Here is a 20,923-nt window from a genome sequence, read left to right as displayed (position 1 = left end):
CTTAAATGAAAATTTCCCATTTAGGCTGACCATGTTTCGTCCAAAGACCAAAGACCATCAAAACAACAACTAAAACAACAACATTAAACTTACTAGGTATGATTTGCTGGCTAGGGTTGTTGAAGAGACTCTCAAAACCTAACAGGCTATTTCTATTGATTTTAGCTTTTCATCCCTCCTGCAAAGGTGGAAAGGTAAGTCTCTATTGCTGAAGATACCATGCACTTCAGACATAGGACCCAAAGGCCCCTGAACTGGAAAGAACTTGAAAGCCTTTTCCTTAATGACTAGCTTTCATAGTACCAAAAGATGTCATGTAATATTCCAAAAGAGGTAAACAGCCAACCAACCTACCCAGCTATGACACTAATGAACCATAACAATGATTAGTATGGCACAATAACCCTAGTGGTGAAGCAGTGGCATCTATACTTGGTGGTAACCAATAACTCTCTATTGGCTTAAGGCCCATTCACTAAGAGGGAAATCATTCATGGCACTGGAAACCCAGCCAACTGTCCGGGACTGGTGAAGTCATGGATCTTTAATAAGAACTTACAATTGCCACTTTACTAAAGCAGCACAACCCCTAACTACATTCTAAATGTTTTCCCTATTTCCACAGATGAGTGTGGTTTGCACTCCTCATTCAGGAAACTTATCTTTGCAAGAGATAAATACCATTACAGAAAACCAGTCAAAATTTAGACTTGTAGAGCCCGTTCCCAACAGATATATGTATAACACAATTCCTGTACAGAAGGCTCAGGGAACATATCTTTGAAGATATCCCCAGCTTTCAGGACTGCAAAGGGGTCCTGAGACCAAACATCTTGAGAATGACTATTCTAGAGGAAAGAAACAGGGGAAGAAGGCCTTCTGCTAATATAGGGGTTTCATTTAGGCTCATTAAAAGAAAAAGCACATATCTCTTCTAAGATGGCTCTTGGGTCCATAAGCCCTGTCCAAAAGCATACTGTTGGAGAGCCAGACAATCCCCACTTCCGCTAGAAACCCAAAATCTGATGGGTGCTATAAAAGTTTGTTCATACTGGCTCCCTCAGAACAATCAGCACGTACATACTCCCTATGAGTCTGCTGCGTAATTGCCACTACCTCATCTTAATAACAGGCATAATTGCTCTGAGTTTCCGTCGACCCTTTTTGGCATCTCCTTTCTGAAGCCTCAATTTTGGAAATGGCATTTGTGAATACACAAAATGTTTAACCACTTCCACTTTTCAATTTACAGTCAAAGTCATCTATCAGCAGGAGATGAAGGCCCAGTGTGAAAACTACAGAATGTCCTTCAGACTCCACAGCTAATTTGTTTGTAAATTCGATTGTTATTGTAAGAAGAACATATTGTACACGATGCTACTTACATGATGCTACTTGCCAATTTGCTATTTGTGTCTGTTGTATCTTGGGTTTTATCATTGCAGTCAAAGAAATAACCCTTTCAGTGCTGGTAGAAATGGGAAGAGGAAGATAGAAGCTTTTTTTGTTTTCACTCCTGAGTCTCTATTTTAATTTTAAATCTATTTAGTAAATATCTATTATGCATTCACCACTGTGGGGGATATAGTGACTGAAGGCGGGTCAAGCAGACAACTGTCCAGGAAAACATAAAATCATGTGAGGTCAGGTGATGAGAGCATGAGTTCTGTAATAATTCAGAGGGAGGAGATCACTGTGTGCCTTTGTGCAGGAAATATACCTCTTGCCCTCCTGAGAGGCAAGGCTTTGCTTGTACAGAAAAGCCTGGGGGCTTAAAAAGAAGTCCCTAACAGCATTCTTCAGTTTCTTCCTGCTGCGAGGTTGCAGAAATGTGTCCGTTGCAGGTTGTTAATATTATAGTGTTGGCCCCAAAAGATAGGCCAAGCTTCCAATTCCCTTTGGCACACAGAGCAATTTACAGGCCAGAAGTATAAGTGCCCAGCTTTTATGAAATGGTCTGATTTCATTGATCAGTCATTCTGAGATTATGTTTTCATTTCTGTAGCTACTGCTAACCCTTCTTGCTGATGTAATATTTCTGGAAGAAACTATTAAAACATTTCACCATAGAGATGTGAAGATATAAGTGGACATGGCTCTGAACGGGAAGAAAAAACATCACAACTCATGATTGTTCTCCTCTGAAGTTCATTTTAAGTTAGACTAGAATGCCACAGATTGTCTCTCTCATCTTAACTCTGTAATGTCTCCAAATGATAAGGACACTAATAACAGCAGATGGCCTAATGAATATTTAGAAGGAGGATTTAACTGCTTGTATTTTCATTAGGGCTGCAGTGTGCTTCCGGGTTTTGCCCACCACTTCCCTGTGTGAAAGACAAAATCACACACACGCAGCAGATGGCCCTGCTCAAGCTTATGTTTCCAGAACTCCAGAGACTGACCACCTGACCACTTACCACACACACAGAATCATTTAAGGTAGCATGCTGATTATAGACTCGAGTCTGAGCAAAACTAAAAAAATACAGGTGATGAATTTTGAATACCTGAGTTTTAATGAGAGGGGACTCAAAATCACACTCATAACACATTGAGCAGCTCTGGATGAAGCCTTTTAATAACAGCATCTTACAGATCCAGTAATGATGAAATCCTCTGTGGCAAACGGTCCACTCTAATTAATGTTTCATCCAAACTGTAAGCATATTTGAGTGACTCCAGCAGCAACAATGACATGGAAATCTAACACCTCATTGCACAGTATGCTAGTTATTAAGTTACTGTCTCTCAGCTCCAAACCCATCCCTTTTAAAGACGTTACTTTGTGATGCTGTGGTGGAGACAATGCTATCGACATTCTTTTTTATTTTGCCAGCTGTATTTCCAATAAATTTTGACATATGGAAACTAAAGGGATGCTGGGAGGCGTGAGGAGTGAGAAGAGACTTGTACCTTCCTGCTAGGTTTCTGTTCCTGTCAACATCACCTCAATAGTAGTCCTTCACTCTAGCAGCACTAGCTGCCTGCACTTTCCAGCTAATTTGCATAGTTTAAGATTCAGCCTCATCATGGCCTTTTAAAGGTACTAGAGTTAAATTTGTTATAAGTACATTCTTATTGTGAGACTGCTAGTATCATTTTCTTAACAGTCTATTTCCTACTTTCACAGAACAAAACTGCCGAGCTTCGAAGTTCTAACAATCTCAAACTCTTCTTTTTGTTTCCTAGGCCTAGAGGTGGCAGCCATTTCCTGAATGTATTCTTAACTTTCTTAACCCATTTAACACATGTGCAGTCCTTTCCATGTATTAAATAGTGTCATAATAAAGAAGTACTTTCTACTCTCTCACTAGGTAACTAATAGTTATAGTATGAACCCAAACATAAGAATAAAGGAAGAATAATGCATTACTGTAGGCCAGTGGTAGCAGTAAAATGGTTGTGATGGTTAATATCAATTGTCAACTTTTCACAATCTAGAATCATCCCAGAAGAAGGGTCTCTGAGAATGTCTGGGTGAGATTACCTTAATTATGTTAACTGATATATAAGACTTGTTCCATTGTTGGGTGGAACCATTCCCTGGGCTTGGGTCCCAGACTGGTAGGAAAAAGAATGTTAACTGGGGGCTAGCATGCATGTATTTGTTACACTCTTCTGGCTGTGGACATAACGCAAATAATTAGCTACTTAACCATCCTGTTGCCTTGACTGCCCTGCCATGATGTACTGTGCTTTGAACTGGGAACTAAAATAAACACCTTTGTCCTGCAAATTGGCTATATTAAGAGTATTTTATCATAGTAACTTTTGAAACCAAGATGCCGGCAGATGTGAATCAGTAAAGGTGAACAAAAACTGTTAAGGGTCATTTTGACTTTCATACATTAGCTGATATAGGCTGAGCCTAAGTAATAGGTGCTAAAATTGCCATAAAAGTAAAAACAATGACAACAACACATAAAATAAATGTGTATGTTAGAAATTTTGTTGCAAATGACTTTAACCAGGGCTTTTCTGACACCCTTAAAATGCTATTATTCTGTGCTACTATCTCATTCTTGTGATATTTGAGGATAATTTCATAATTGGTTATATGTATGGCTCATATACCTTTGGAGTTGTAATTGTACTTAATGTTTATGAGTTTGACCTACAACAATGTTTTCTTTGTGTCCAGAATTTTATTTGTAAACAGTAATATGTTGAGTATCTACTACTACATTTTTTTCTATTTCCATTTGATACTTACCTTTTTAGATGCTGGGATCATTCCTTCAGAATGGTCTTCCCATGGATTTGGGGAATAGAAGTGTAGTAAGGAGTGAACTAAATGGATATGAGCAGTTACCTCAATGTATTTCCACATAGATGTTTTAGACACTAAGAGTAAGCTGTGTTTTGTAGGTTTGACTTAATTTTTGTTCTTAAAAATTGGAATCTTTCATTTATTAGCATAAACAACATGACACACTCATGTATCTAACTTTCCAAATGTTTTGAATTTACAATATTTATTTATTAAATGAATTTTATGCCGAAAAGAGAGAATGTGTCTTAGGATAAGTCCTTTCAGCAAATATACTCTGTTGGTAAATGCTATGCATGTTCTTTTGCTCAGTTTTCTAAATATGCTGACTTTTACAAGAGTAGATAACCCTCTTTTATGTAAAACAACATCTTTGAATGGTGTTTCCATTTGATAAAGGATTGGCGTTGCTTTATTTACTTCCCATTCCTATAGTTAAAAGGGACTTGGGGTAATACTTAAGAGATAGTCGTAAATATAATGAGCCTGAGTCACTTATGCCGGAATATTGTCCTAAAACATCTAGACACAAACTACTGACTTTATAAACCAGGTATTTTTGTATCTTAGACAGCTTCAGGTTCATCTCAGGTCATTGAGCATGTCAAGCAAAACGTGTAGAAGAACGAATGGTTCAAAAGTAGTTTGCAAGCTTTGCATTTTGTGACTCTCCCTGAACTTTGAAGATGCCTTTCCTCTGGTGCTTAATAGTTTTAATAAGAGCTAACGTGCCATTGTCCTTTGTGTGGAAAGAGGACATTGCTGAGGGAGTTTTATTTATGTGATAAATTACATTTTCGATATAGCATTGAACACGGTACTTGACTTTTATTTTAAAGCATCTGAAAACTCTGCCTATTTGCTCCTGCGCAGACATTTCAGCAGAATTTGGATATGCTGAATTTGAAGGTGTGGGCCTGCTTTTCTTTGCTTCTTATACAAGTGGCTTGAGCTGTCAACTTGGAGGCCTCAATGCAAATATCTGACATAACAGGTCAGTGTATCAGAGTTTATTAGAGAGATGTAGGCCCCAAAGAGCAGTTCAAATAATTTAAGTGAAGTTTGAGAACAAACGTATGTAAAAGAAGTTTGTAGATACTCTTGTTGCAACATTTCTCTCGGTTTATTATTTGATTAAATCTTTTATATTAGATTTGTAAAACCTGATAGACATGCTTAAAACCTGAATATCTCAAACAAACAAACAAACAACCAACAACAGCAACAACAACAAACCAGAGTCATTGGTGAAGGAGTTTGCATTGCTTTCTTCTGAGGAAGCTTCCAGCTTCAAAACGTCTTTGAATTTTTTACTTAGCTGGGAGCCTTTCTCTTTCATTTTGTTTCAGATTGAGCATGATAGTATTCTTCATATTGACCTAGATAAACTCTTCTTTGCTATCCCCTTTTATTATTTATTTATTTGACAAAACTGACCCATCTAGACTGACTGCAAGCTACTCACCAAATAAACTGCCTTTACCTCTCAAGCTCAAAGAGGTAGGAGATGATCTACAAATCTTAGCTACACAGATGTGTGCAATTCCAATTCATTCCAGCCCTAGCTCCACAATCTGCATATGAGTTCTTGAAAGGAGAAAGAAAATGAAGGATTTGGGGCACCATTCAATGACTAAGTGATCTAGTTCGAATTTCACATCAGCATTAGGCAGAAGAAGCTTTCTGTGAAGGTCAAAGGAGGTTAAGGCCAGTTTCTGGAACATATGTTTGCCACAGCCCATTGAACACACCTATCAGTATTTGTCTCTCTGCAAAAGGTATGCTTCCATGAAATGGTCAGATCAGAATATATATATATATATATATATATATATATATATATATATATATATATATATATATATGTATTTCCAAACTTCTGCTAGTTTTCCTCCAATACTGTCAGTTATCAGGTCAATTCTCCATATTGGGAGAGCAAGGTCAAATACAGCTACTATTATTCCTATTACTAGTATAGTATTTTATTGAGCACTTGTAAGCCAAATGCTCTGTTAAATGATTTATACATATTGACTTCACTGAATCTTTACAACCTCACTATGAGGCAGGTACATTATCATTCCCATTTATGGATAAACAATTTTTTCCAAGGGCATCCATCAAATATAGTTCTAGGATTTGAAATTAAGCAGTCTGTGTTCCTAACCACTGTGCTTTATTGACTGTGCATATTGGTATTACTATGAAGGAGAAGCTATCTAAAAGACCTGAATTTGTCTCTTGAATCCTCTATTAAGTCTTAAAGAAATGTCTGGCTGGCCTTCCCATGTCCAGAGGGTGTTTTTATTTTTAAAATTTTTCTTGCATATGACAGAGCCAGAAGACTGGGTTTCAGCTGCACAAGCAATAAACAATATTATCCAGGAATACATTTAAATTAGACACTGACAACAACAGATATTACAAAATCAGAATAACCACCTTGCAAACTTATTTTGTTCTTGTGTCCTCCCATTTTAGCAAGCATGTGATGAATCGGCAGAAAATGTTTCCTGAAGATGCCAATTAGCATCTTACATCACCCTCTATATTTGTAAAGCACTCCATACTTTAGCAAGTGCTTTCCCATTAAAAAAGAGAGGCCACTTAATCAACAATTGGGGTAATTTATTGAATTAGCTTTCATACAGAGGAATAATTAAGCAACTCTAGAATTCTAGTGTCAGTTTAAAAAAACATAGTGCTGGAACTGAAATTATAGAGCACGTTCTTTTGGGTCAAGAACCAGACAAAAATGAATTTTTCTGTATTACCATTTCAGAGGAGAGCAGAACAAATGATTCAGCAAGATTTTTTAAAATGAGCAAGTGGCATCTAAACGTAGTGACTATGCAGCACTTTAAATACAATTTATAGCCTTTATTTTGAACATATCTTTCATTTATGAGTAAGTAACATGGAAAGCCATTAGGAATGCCCAAGGAAATAACTAAAAAAATAGTTTTAGTATGGCTTCAAAATATGATATTTAAACTACTCTGATTGCCACTATATTCTGTGGCAGCAAAATATGATTGCTATGTTGATTGAAGTTGGTGTCACTTTTTTTTTACTTGCCCATTTAACTGGCAATTTGATTGAGTGCATGTTTGAACTCCTGAAATAACCAATGGCTGAGCATCTACACTGCTGTTTTTCTGTGGTCCAGGAATGGAGGAAGTGAGTGAAGATACAAAATTCCATTGGAGGCTGGGCTTCTAGGACTTTTGATGTCATCCAATCCATTACTTGATGATTACTATGCAAATGGTAATTTCAGTTGGTGAAAGCGACCATGCCTAATTGAGAGGGTATGTGCAATTGACATTAGGTCTATAAAATAACTCTTTTTTCACTCTCTGGGCCTTGTTAATCTGTTATTATATCTTCTTTCCACCTCAACTGTCTCTTATTTTATCATTTCTTTCTCTGCCTGTTGCTCCTTGATATTGCTAGCTACTAAGACAAATATTCCAGCATATTTCAGATACATTGTCTTGTCTTTATCTTTCATATTTTGCTGTTAATATGCAACCTATCTTCTTCTTCTACCCCATATACCTCTATTTGAATTATATACGGTTGCCACAGATGTTTGCTTTGCACTGACAGTGAGACGGACTTTACATTTATCTAAGCATTGAGAAGGTGTGGTGGGAGTTGAGGTGGTGAGATTTTCATCTCTTGTCACAGGAACTTTTAAAATAAACTTTCTTTTTTTCCCCTGGGAGATCCCTTTATTCAAGCAGACTTATTATAATTCAGATTTTCTTGATTCCCTACAGAGCTTCACAAACTCAGAAGTCAGTCCCTGCAGGGAATTTCACTTATAATGGCCTTCATTCGAAAGATCTAATTCTGTTCTCATTCAGTGTGCACATGAGAGAGTGATGGAAGTGCACAAAGAAAGGCAACTAACCCCTGAAAAACTTGAGTTTCAATATCATCTGCATCACTCAGGGTGATGGAGGACATTCTATAAATGTGAAAGGGATTGCAGGGGGAGAGAGAGAGAGACAATGAGAGACATTAGGTGAGAGTTGAAGAAAGGAAAATAGAGGCACCTTTTCCCTCTTATATTTCTGTTTCTTTTTTATTTTTTTCTTCCAAGATTGCTGTAACTTTTCAGGCTTGACTGTTATTATATATGCATTTAAAAAAACAACAGAAAATGCTGAATATACTGTATAAAGGAATTGGCATGTAGATTTTTAAAAAGGATGCTTTATATTTTCCCCTTCTATCTAGTTGTAGTTTACTTGAAGCTTGCAAAAAATTCTAAGGACAATAAAAAAAATGACTTTTTCAGTTATGTAGAGAGTGGAAGCCAGCCAGGGAAGCCAGAGGTCTGTTGCTTGGGGCAGGTGGTATAATGCTGATGGATGAGAGAGAAGGGAAGATTTTGCTTATTCTGTTAAGCAAAATGGCCACAAAGAATATCGATTCAAAGTTACTAAAGCCCATCATGGGTGAAGGGATTTTAAAAGAAAACCTAACTTCTTTAGGTTTTTGGTTTTGGCCATTTGGCCAGGAAGAAGAATTACTTCGTAGAAAGAAATTGAAAATAGACTTTGGGAACCATTTCTTCTTCTTCTTCTTCTTCTTCTTCTTCTTCTTCTTCTTCTTCTTCTTCTTCTTCTTCTTCTTCTTCTTCTTCTTCTTCCTCTCCTAGTTCATTATTATTGAAAACTAGTGGATGATTGATGATTAGTGTGGGTTAAACATAGATTGGACTTCAAGAGGAGTCAATGTGTCTCCTATAAAGTTCATGTAAGGTACTTGTTTTAGAAAAATACTCCAAGGTAGATATAAATGTGACTTCTCTAGCATGATTAGGAAGTATAATTTAATGGATCCTATGAGTACAAACAGATTTATACGACCTATTCACAGAACTATTTTACACAATTAGCCTGTTGAAATATATTTTTGAAATAATACTTACTCTTACCACACATAAAACAGTCTGATTTTTCTTTTGAGTTTGACTTTGGGAAAAAAGTTTATCATAGGTTATTGAATTGATTTTATTGCCTAGTCCATAGATGGTAGATCAAATGCATGGCCCACAATCTAGCTAATAACTAGGCTAGTTATCCCACACTTACATCTTGGGTTTTTATTACAGTTGAAGACATAAACGACAGTCATAAATCCAAAGTTGATACCAGCCTTGGAAAGATAGTGAAGACACTGGAATACAAAAAGTGTACTAAACCAAATAACAAGGTATAGATGTATACTGTAGTATGATTTAAATAAACAATTGTGTAATACTAGGCCAGGAGATAGGGCTGAAAGGCAGGGTCTTTTAGCACTCTACTATCACATCGTATGTCAAAAGTATGGCATTAAGGACTAAGGGATGCCTTTTCCTCTTACTGCTCTTGCAGAGGACCTGGGCTTGGTTCCTAGCACCCATACTGGCCGATAAAAATGCTTGTAACTCTAATTCCAGGGGATTTAAAACTCTCTTTTGCCTCTCTGGGTACCTACACACACAGAACACACATAAGCTCCTGAAGACATATATACATGCACACAAAATAAATGTATAAATAAATATTTAAAAGTGTGGCATTATTGTGAAAAACATCAATCCAGCCTTAGCTGTGGCTTCTTAATGTGTGCTTTTTACTTATTAACATTTTTCCAAACTACTTCAGTAGTCACTGTAAGAGCTAGCATTGAATAGGGGTGAATTTGCTGGGATCCTTAAAATCTATTATTTCATAAATGGAAACTTTACTTAAAGTAGAAAAAGAAAACAAATCAAAGTATGTGCCTTATAAGCAATGAGGAATTAGTATTATCTGTGGTTGAGTATCTGCTGTTGGGTTGAATTTTGTTGTAGTGTTAAGCTTTCTTAAAGTAGTAAATCCAGCTCTCAGAGTTACTCAGTCTAACTCCCAATTCTATCATATCTAAGCATGAGAGGCGAAGACAGGGCAGAAAGACTGAAATGAAGCAATGAAAATGAATATCTGACTCTTTTCAGAATCAATTCATTCCCTGAAGTGAAAAATCTGGTTACTTAGAAAGGGAAGTTTTACTTCAGAATCTATTCTGAGAGTTGTTGAGCTTCACATTTTAGTTAAAAATATATTGATTTTGAGTAAGTGGCTGATTTTATTGCCAAAGCAAATTTCATTTCTCAAGATGATTAGATTTTATTAAACTATTTCCTAACTGTCAGTAAACACATGTTCTGTGACTAAACAGCATAGTCCTCAACCAAGTGGCATTCATCTCTTGGCTAAATAGAATGATATTTGATCAACTCCAACTTTGAAAGTGTGTAGGTTGTAAGGATGTACACCTGCGGCCTGAAAGTTTATGTTCAGAGCTTGATTTTATCACTTTATAATTCAATGGTCACAGCATACTATGTATCTTTCTCAATAACAGTTTTATCATCCATTGGTGTGAACACTAAAACCAACCTTTTATGTATGGTTGGGTTGTGGAGATAAAATGAAACAGTGTATAATAACAAGACTGTATGTACACACACATATATGCATATCTCTCTTTACACATACAAACATACACAATGGTGTGTTTCAGTCATATAAAAGAATGAAGTTATGTCATTTGCAGGAACATGGATGCAACAGCAGATACTCATACTAATCAAATTAAGCTGGTCTCAGAAAGACAAATGTTTTCTAGATTTTATATGGCTAAGATCAGGAATGTATATTGTATGTATGTATGTATGTATGTATGTATGTGGAATAAAAAAGATTAGAGAGTGGAAAGAGGAGAAAAAAGAAAAGGATAGTTAGCGTAGGGGAATATGTACACTGTAAATATATACTTGCATAAAAAGCAACCTTATCTACCTCAGTATCATTTACATTGAAAATTTATCAATAATAATTTAAAAATTCTCAATAAATGGTAGCAGTCATTCTTAGCACTTCACCAGAAGGTATTATGACCTGTTAGTAAGGACTTTATTTCCGGGTTTCTATTTTTCTAAGAAAGTGCAGAAGACTGAGTAACAGAAAAAGAACCCTTCTGTTGCACCATTTCTCAAATGGTGTGGATATTATGCTAGCATGGATAGGACTTGCCTTGTTGGAGGACATGCTTGTTTTGAAATGCAGGGCAGATAACTTTAGCAATGTGGTTATATTTTTGTACAGATGTCTTTATGTGAATACTTGGTTTATCTTTCTCACACCATAAGGTCTGGATGATTTCTACCAAGCATTTGCTTGAAAAGTTTCAAAAGGCAGGGGCCCCATAAAATTCTATGATCAGGTAGGCTGCTACCTCATACTATTAGAAATAGTAAGCTTGTCTTAAGGTCTGAGTCAGAATCTTCATGCTGCAGCTGCATCCTGGACATTCCTATCAGCACAAACTGCTGCCTTGTTTATTTCTTTGTCTCTGCCTTCATCCATCAATACAGTTTTGATTTACCGAAATATGAAGCTGAGCACTGTGTAAGCCCAGCTGGATCCCTGTAAGTACTATTGTAAACAACTGAGCCTTTGCTCTTGGAAGGTACCATGAAGCTTCCTACTCAGCTTTCTTCCTTCCAAGTGAAGACTGTCCATGTTCTTAAGGATAGCCAGGAGAAACATAGATCACAGTTGTCTGAACAGATGGGATAATCACTGAGGATCTAGGCAGTGGTGCCACACACATGGTCCTTGCTGGAATCATTTTCTCCACTCACCCATTGGATTGCATGCATTGCACTTCTGCTCTATCTTGATGATTTAGTCAGACCGAAGAGCTGATATGTTTCAAAGCCACATCCTCCAGTCCACCCAATCCTTATTAAAATCAGCTTATCATATTCTATTCAATCAAACACCTGAAAGATCTCCTTTCACGTTTTCCTCATAGCCTACTCTACCACAGCACTCCAGCTCTTGACAATTAGCATCCCACTTCACAGAGTCACTTAACACTGTAAAATCAAATGGCTTTTTAAAAAACCCTCTTTTATTCCATAACCTCTACTCAACATGAGATCCTGCTCTTGAATATCTTGTTTCCTTCTTCTTATACCTGCTTAGTTTTCATCTTACTTGCTCTGTTATTCTTAGCTTTCTTTGTGGCACATACATTCTTTCTTTTACTATTTGAAATGTACAGTTCCATAGAGCTTCGTTTTAAATCTTCTCTTTTCTGTATGCTATGTATGCTTCCTAAGGCTTCTTATGGAACCCCCATTTACCAGTTCTATAGAGAATAGGAAGTAGATAATTATGAATACTGTCTTCATTTCAGACCTTCAGTTTTTGACTAATGCATGATTTTCTTCCAGGTCTCTTTGTCTAGATTCCACGCACGGGCATCTCATACTCAAGCATGCCCCTAACTGAATCTATCACCCAATATTTGCTCAAATTTGCTTCTCTTTTTCTTATATTCTCTACCTCAGTAAGTAGTACTGCTGTCCTTGTACTTCCTTAAGTTGGAAATGCAGTCAGTCAAGCACACCTGTGATCAATGCATGTTTTCATACTTTACATTCAGCTGCTAATAGTGCCTGCTTATGCAACGTCACAAATCTGGGCGGAGTGGTATGGAAGAGTCAGGGAATGGAAGAACACAGATGGTTCAAGGGTCCCATAGGGAGACCGTTAAGGCAGGCAGATCGGGACCCGCGAGGGTGGCGGGGCTCTGCAGAAACTGATGCACCAACAAAAGACAATGCATGCAGAGAACCTATACTCGCTGTTCAGATATAGCCAATGGACAGCTCATTCTCCAAGCTCAGACTGCCTCTGACATGAACTCTGGTGGCCCAGATTTGATCACTTTCCCTTGCGGGGGGCGGGGGAGGGGGAGGCACTGCAGGTACACTGAAGAAGAGGACGCAGGTGGTCTGGATGAGACCTGATAGGTCAGACGGTGAGGGAGGAGCCCCTACCCCCTGTCAGAGGTCTGGGGGAGAGAGGAATAGAGCAGAAGAGGGAGGAGAGTGGGAACGAACAGGAAGATAAGTGGGAGGGGGTGGGTAACAACTGGGTATATAATGAATAAATGATAATAATAAAAAACAAAACAAAACCGGGCAGCGTCATGACTAGGTTCATCACACTGGTGGGGTACAAAGAACTAGCAGCACATCACCTGTGCTGATTTGAATGAGAATAGCTCCGTAGGCTCAGAGATCTGAATATTTAGTGCCTGGTTGGTGGACTTTATTTAGGAGGTATGGTCTTGCTGGAGTAAGTGTGGCCTTGTTGAAGATGTTGTGTCACGGGGAGTGGATTTTGAGATTTCAAAGATCCGAGCCAAGCCTAGTCTTGCTCTCTTTGCCTTTTGTCTGCAGATCAGGATGCAAGCTCTCACCTACTACTCCATAGTGCCATACCTGCCTGCCTGCCTCCTGCCATGCTTCCCACCATGATCATTATTGTCTAAAACCAATCAAGCTCCCAATTAAAATGCTTTCTTCTATAAGCTTCACTAGTCATGGTGTCTCTTCAATACAAAAGTAACTAAGAAACCAGACCAAAACCCAACTTTCTTTGTATAGCTTCTCTCTCTCTCTCTCTCTCTCTCTCTCTCTCTCTCTCCCTCCCTCCCTCCCTCCCTCCCTCCATTTCTTTTGTTCTTTCTGTCTGTCTCTCTCTGTCTCTTCTTCCTTCCTTCATCCCTCCCTCTTTTTTTCCTCAAGACAGAGTCTCACTATGTAGCTCTGCTGTTCTAGAACTTATTTTGTGGACCAGTGTAGCCTTGACAGTCTCTGCCTTTCAAGTGTTGGAAATAAAGGCATTGCACCTCTATGCCTGGCTTGCATAACATGTTCTTAAAAGCTGTTTATCACTGATGCATTGATATATGTTTTATCTGTCATACATGAAATATATTACTCCAACAGCATTTTAAATGCTCTCCTACCCTCTAATATATTTTCTCAACTATGTTCTCTATTCTATAACCACAAACATTTTCTGAAACATATTTTGATACAGTGCTGGGTATTAAATCTAGGACCTTGCATGAGAGGTAATCATCGTTTCACTGAAAAACAGTTGTAGGAATTGAATTTATATTCTTTTCATTTTTGTTTTAGAAATAGGGTCTGTAGCCCTGCCTGGAACCCACAATACAGATCAGGCTTACCTTGAACTCACAGAGATCTGCCTGCCTTTGCATTCCCAGCACTGAGATTAACGGCATGTGCCACCACATGGTGCATTTCCTCTCTTAATGCTGTTACTTGCTCTCCACTTTCCATGGGTGAAATTAAAGTTCCATTGTGCTTATATGTTCCTTCACCATCTCACCCCTAATTACTTCTCTGCCTGAGCTCTACCCAGTCCTTCATACCGTTTCCCACTGTAACTGTGTTTGCTGAGTGAGTACAGAGCATACTACTTAGTGTAAATCCCTAGCAGAAAGGCATGAGAGAATTATTATAGCACCAATTATGGTTGAAAAGTGTCATCTGAAAAAGAACTTGTCTCATGGCAAGGAGCTTTATATGTTCCGTCTATGGAGACAAAGAGTTCTCTTTTCCCAGTAATTTTTCCACAGAAGCACATCAGTTGTTTAGAGTTGACTGATCACAGTACTGTGTCCCATTTTAAGTTAAAAATACCCCACAAATGAATCATATATGTGCATCTTCTCTCTATCCCCTCCCCTATATAAATACATTCACACCCTTCCACATTTCCATAAATGTTCTTTTTCTTTGGCTTCTGCAAGATCTTGAATCATAGAAAGCAAAACTTTTCTAGAACTTGACCATCTGATCTACTCATATATCTAATAAGAAGTTTGTTAATTTTGTCCATTTTCCAAGCCTTCCCACTCCCCATTTTATTTTTGATCTTCACTCAGATGATTTTAATTTCTGGAGTGAGGCATGCACAGAAAAAGAAAGAACCCAAATAGGTGCATCTCTAGCATTTTATAGAGCACTAATTTAAGTAAGAATCAGTAGTGGAACTAATGACAAAACCAAAACAAAACAAAAAACAAAAACAAAAACACTGGATAATGTGTTATTTTAATTTTCCCTGTTATTGTCTGTTTCAGATACTAGAAAAAAGTAAAGCTACTAGGATATTTTAATAGTAAATCATGGCACCAGTTGCCTATGCAGCAGTGACCCTACATTCCTTTCTAATGGAGCCCTGGTTTCCATTCAAGGATCAAGTAGCAATATGCTTAAAACAAACAACTTATTTCTAGAGAGTCTCAATCCATTTAGAAAATTCCATTTCTCCTTTCCTAGTGAGTTACAGGTATCTAAATAACTACTCAGTTCTGGACACTGTGACTGAAGAAAGAAATCTACTGGCATCTTTGTTTATTTCTGGTTATTTTGCTTTATGAGATGATTAAACTTTATTGTTTAAAAAACTTTTTAGACAGCATTTTGTTATTTTGAGCAGAAACCATCCTCCCTGATGCATTAATCAATGTCAAAATTCTCAATATTACACTAATTGCTTTGAAAACATTACATGGACAAAGCTACAGGTTTGTTAAATGCTGAAGCATAGCTCCTTCCCATCAAATCTTTATGTCTACAGACTAAAAAGAGTATCTAAACAGTGCTGTAATCAGGTTGTATGTTCTATACTCTCTCTACATATCATTTACTGATTTGGTAGAATGGTGTTAAAATTGAAACTTTGGGTCCAGATGAATGCTACCCTGATTATTCTCTTTATTCCCTGGTGGATAAATATTTTAAAATTTTTATTAATTCTTTGAGAACTTAGTACAGTACATTTTAAATCATGTTCTTACTCATTCTTTGACTCCTCCCAGATCCTCCCTCCTTTCCACCACCCATCTTCTCATTCTTTCTCTCTTAAAAAAAGGGGGGCACTAGATGCCATAGGGTTTGGTTTGTATTGCCAAATACTCCTGAGCATGAGGCTAGTCTCACAGAGTTTTGCTAAATATGTATAAAACAAATCTGAGAAAGGCCCTGTTAAGAAAACTTAAAACATCCCAGACATAGCTGTTTATATACACATGAATAACTTACTACACTCACATATTGATTAAATAGATTTGTAAAGACCTTGATCATCTTACTTTGCTAAAGTTCATTTGCTGCTGTATCCAAAAATAATAAAATTGGGCTGGCAAAATAGATCAGTGAGTTAAGACAGTTGTTACCGGCTTTGGTTACCCAAATTCTATTTATGTTACTCACATGGTGGAAAGAAAGAACCTATTTCTGCAAGATGTTCTTTGACTGCCATGCACGCCACCTCTGTACTCTCCCAATATATAAATTAAAAAAGTAATATTGAATATTTCAGGAAATAATCAACAAATATTTTAATTAATTCAATTTTGGGAGGCTTTGTGATATCAATATTCTTCCTGACATTACTCCCATCCTAGTTCACCATTTTCTCCATTTCTGCTATCTGACATTACAGCAGATGCACCAGGCATCTTTTCTATGTAATTTCTGCATGAAAAAAAATGTTATCCATTTTCCACGACGTAAAATGATGATAATGCTTGAAAACCAGCAGTGCCTACCTGAGTGATGTCCATTCCTGAGTCACAGCTCAGTGGTTGTGTGGAAGTCAGACCGTTTGAGCCAATTACAGTTGTGATCACAGAATTCTCATCAATTCTTCGGATCATAGTACCATCCACGAAGTAAATGAATCCATGCCTATCAACTGTGATGCCTGTTGGGGAAAAAAAAGCAAATTAGTATTAACAATCTAGTGGGCCACATTTACACTAAGTTCAGAATCTTGAAAGCAGCATGGAAATAGAAAGGCAGTATAAAGACATACACATTTCATTTTGCTCAGCACAGAAATGACAAAAAGTAATGTGTAAAGATAAAGCTGGGTCCAATCTAATAGCTTTGTTTTAGTCACCTTTGTACCTGTGCTCTTTTGATATTTGCTTACCCCTACATGCAGACAGAAAGCATCTCTGAGATAAAATAAGGAAGAATCAGAGAAGGCAGTGCCTGTCACATTTCTTTTAGGCTGTTGATACTTGAAGGCCACTGCTTATTTCCATGGCTGCATTAGGAAGTAATTGGCTTGGAAAGGATTAGCATTATTTTCGAGAACCTATATTTAGTTCAAAGGGAATTTGTAGTACTTTTGATGAATTAGACTGAAATTTTCCCTCTGTATTACCTATTAAAAAGGTGGAGAGGAAAGTTATGGCACTGTGCAGAGAAGGGCAAACTTTCTTGAGAAATCAGTAAATTGATCCTGATTTTTCTTTTTTCATTTATTGTTTTAAAATGCCATGCATGTATATAACATATTTTGATAAAATATTTCCTTCCCCTTGCCTCCAAATCTTTCTATAGTCTTCCACCACATTGCCTCCCAACTTTATGCCTTAAAAAAACCCCACTGAGTTCACGTCGTGCTGCCAGTATGTGAGGGACAGTCAAAGTTCAATGTAGCTTTCACATAGTGTTACACCCAAAATTGCATGTTTTGACTTTATCTTTGGTAAAATATGAAAAAGGGATCTGCCTTATATATGGTCACTATTTTCTTGAGTATAAAGCTGGGCAGGGCTCAGCTTTATAGCCTAGTCTTTGACAGACTGGCCTGCATAAGCAACTATATGCCCAGGTTACTATTTTAAGGATCAAATGAAATAATAGACGGGAAAATCATCAAACTTACACAAGGTAGCACATCATTCACCCCCCATTTTCTTTGACACTTTTCAGAATGTTCTTGAAATACCTGTGTGGGATTACAGTAAGACCCCTTTATGTGAGGGCATGAAGTTGTGGATACGTGAAAAAATGGATAATAGTGAACTATATCTAAAAACAAACATATATATATCCACATTTGAATATATTGCTGTGATAATATGATGAAGCTTAATTTATAAACTAGGCACAGTAAAAGATTAATTACCATAACCTAATAACAAAATAAAAAGAATACGCATAACAGTATAGTATAATAAGTTGTAAGAACATAGTTTTCCTTATAGAGTATCTTATACTATATTCATACTTATTTTTAGTTTTATGTATGTATGCATATGTTTATTGTATTGCAGTGTGCTTATGCATGTGGGCATGGGTTTGTGCATATATGTGAAAGACAGAGGACAATTTTGAGTGTTATTCCTCAGCCAGTATCTAATTTATTATTTTTTTAGACAGGGATGCTCATTGCTAGAGCTTACCAAACAGGCTAGGCTGACTGACAAGCAAGAGTAGGGATTAAGAAGTCTCTGCCTCCCCAGCCCTAGGAGTACAAGTGTATGTCATCACGCGTTTCTTTTTAAATGTGAGTTCTGGGGATCAAATTCAGATCCTTGTTTTTGCAAGACAAGCACTTTGCCAACTAAGCCTGCTCCCTAGCTTATCAGCCTTTTTATTCTTGTGACTGTATGAGATGATAAAATACTTATATATTGAAAGTAAGTAAAGTGAGTGATGTATGCATTAGACTACTATATACAGGTTACTTCAACCCAAGCACTGTGATATTGCAACAGTTGATCTGAGAATTGACATGGCTGGTTAAGTGATTAATGGGCAGGTAGTAAATATAGCACTGATATTCTAGGCATTTCATATTACAGAAGGGTGAAGAAGTATGTTGTCAGATTTTAGCATGGCACTCAGAATAGTATGTAATTTAAGACTTATTAGTTATTAATACTTCCATTTAATTTTTTCACATATAACTAAATTTGTGCAAACTGAAATTTCACACAAGGAGGAAACTACTTTGCTTTTAAAATTATCCACATACCACTTTTTCCCATTTCCCTTATATCCAGGCTCAGTGAAATCTACTAAGCATATGTAAAAGTTGGAAAATTCTGTAATAATAAACACAATGTTTTAATACAGCACCACAGCTATATATGCATGAATGCACACATGCACAAACACATACACACAAATTTGCCTGGTAAAATGTAAAGTCATTGGGATTTGAATACAAAATGTCTCCCATAGGTTTATGTGACACCTGGTCCCAGCTTGTGATACTATTTGAGAAAATTGTGAAATGTTTAGGAACTAGATCCTCACTGGAGGAAGTAAGTTACTAGGAGGATTTGTGGTTTCATAACCTGGTCCCACTTCTTATTCCCACTCTGCTTTCTGGGTATAGATGCAATGTGACTAGGAAACTTCATGCTTCTGTCATCATTTCTTTCCTGCCTGCTTCCATGTATTCCCCACTACAGTGCAATATATATATATTTCTAGAGCTTTAATCCAAAATGAATTAGTTTTTTAAATGTGCTTTTTCATGGTATATTTTGTCACAACAACAATAAAGATTAACTAAGCTACTCATCTAAAGGCAATCTGTAACTCTAATGTAAGCTGGGCCTGGTGTCATAAGCCTGTAGTCTCAGCTATTCAAGAGGCTGCAGGTGGGATGATGGCAACTTCAAGACCATCCTGGGCAACTGAGTAAGACCCCCCCCTTTTTAAATGAAGAAAACGGAGGCTTTAGAGGTAGTTCAGCAGGTAAAGTGCTTGCTGTGTAAGCATGAGTGTTGGAAGTGGATGAAGTCTTGAGTCAATGTGTATTATTACATGAGCACTGCCATGTCAAGGATGCTAATCCCTCAGACCCCTTGAAATGGCAAAGCCATCCCCAGATCAGGCTCAGAGGAAGCATCTTCCCTGGCACAAGTATGAATGCTGACATTTTATGTTGAAACTATTATCCTCCCAGATGACTCCAAACAGACACTCCTCTACAGAGGTTTAACTCATCAGCCTCCTCCTTGATGTTGTATGTAATAAATGCACTGACTGCCTGGGCTGCTGTTGATGCATCTCTTCCAGAGTGCATGACCTACCCAAAGCATGTTTTTCTGTACATGTGTTTGTAGTGTCTTTATTTCCTATTACCCCAGGGGAAGTCAATCCTAAAGCTTTATAGGTTGCAGCACATGAGGAGCTTAGTTGAGATCCAAGAATCTACATAAATTTTTGTGTATGGCTGTAGCACCAGTGTTGTGGGTATGGAGACAGGCAGACCATAGGAAGGGGAAGTACTCTCCGTCCAGTCACTGTAGGTGCTGCTTTTAAACTCTACTTTATTCGGGGTTCCCTTTTTTTAACCAGAGGAGAGCGCAAACACAGTCATCCACTACCACAAATTATGCAGTTGTGTTTCACACATTTGGGGAACTCACAGGGATCAGCACATCCGGAGTGCAATGGATAAGCCTTGCCCTGGGAAAACCACCATCGTGATCATGGTATCTCCCATGGCACGTAAGTATTTATTTGGGGTTCCTTAAACGTCTACCTCTCTTCTACCCCCTCTCCAGGTATGAGAGAAAAAAGGTTAGAAGGGAAAGAAGACGTAGACCTCTCTAGACTTAGCTCCTGATGGTTAGGGTCATCTGGTTCTTTGGGAAAATACCAATTTCCATGAAACCCTTGAAGCCTCTCTCTGGGCTCTGATATTTATACTCTCTCAGAGTCCTTAGAATTCAACAAACTCTAGCTGGCAAAGCTCATGCCTTCCCTCTAAGCCACATGGGACAATTATCAGCTGTGGAGAAACTAAAAGCAACTCCATATCCCACACTTGGGATTAAAACATAAATCTGTTTACATAACATAACTGAATTGTTAAAAAAACCGAAATTTTCACTATAAGTCACTTGTAGCCAAATTGTAGCTCTCCAAGTTCAGAGAAGTGACTCTATGTG

The 20,923-nt window shown here is 37.5% G+C and overlaps 1 protein-coding gene across 4 annotated transcripts in view; it reads right to left on the bottom strand.

Annotated features, from left to right (window-relative positions):
• TENM1 (teneurin transmembrane protein 1) overlaps positions 1-20,923 on the bottom strand; it is an 839,058-nt gene that overhangs the window by 51,029 nt on the left and 767,106 nt on the right. For all 4 annotated transcript variants that reach the window (XM_084789577.1, XM_084789578.1, XM_084789576.1 and 1 more), the window contains one exon: positions 16,766-16,920. In XM_084789577.1, the coding sequence (XP_084645703.1) occupies positions 16,766-16,920 (155 nt within the window). The remainder of the gene's footprint in view (positions 1-16,765; positions 16,921-20,923) is intronic.

This window comes from Acomys minous (genome assembly GCF_964271855.1).
Source record: "Acomys minous genome assembly, chromosome: 7".
Lineage (NCBI taxonomy): Eukaryota > Metazoa > Chordata > Mammalia > Rodentia > Muridae > Acomys > Acomys minous.
The sequence above is the reverse complement of the archived record's forward strand: the minus strand, read 5'-3'. Positions and strand labels throughout refer to the sequence as shown.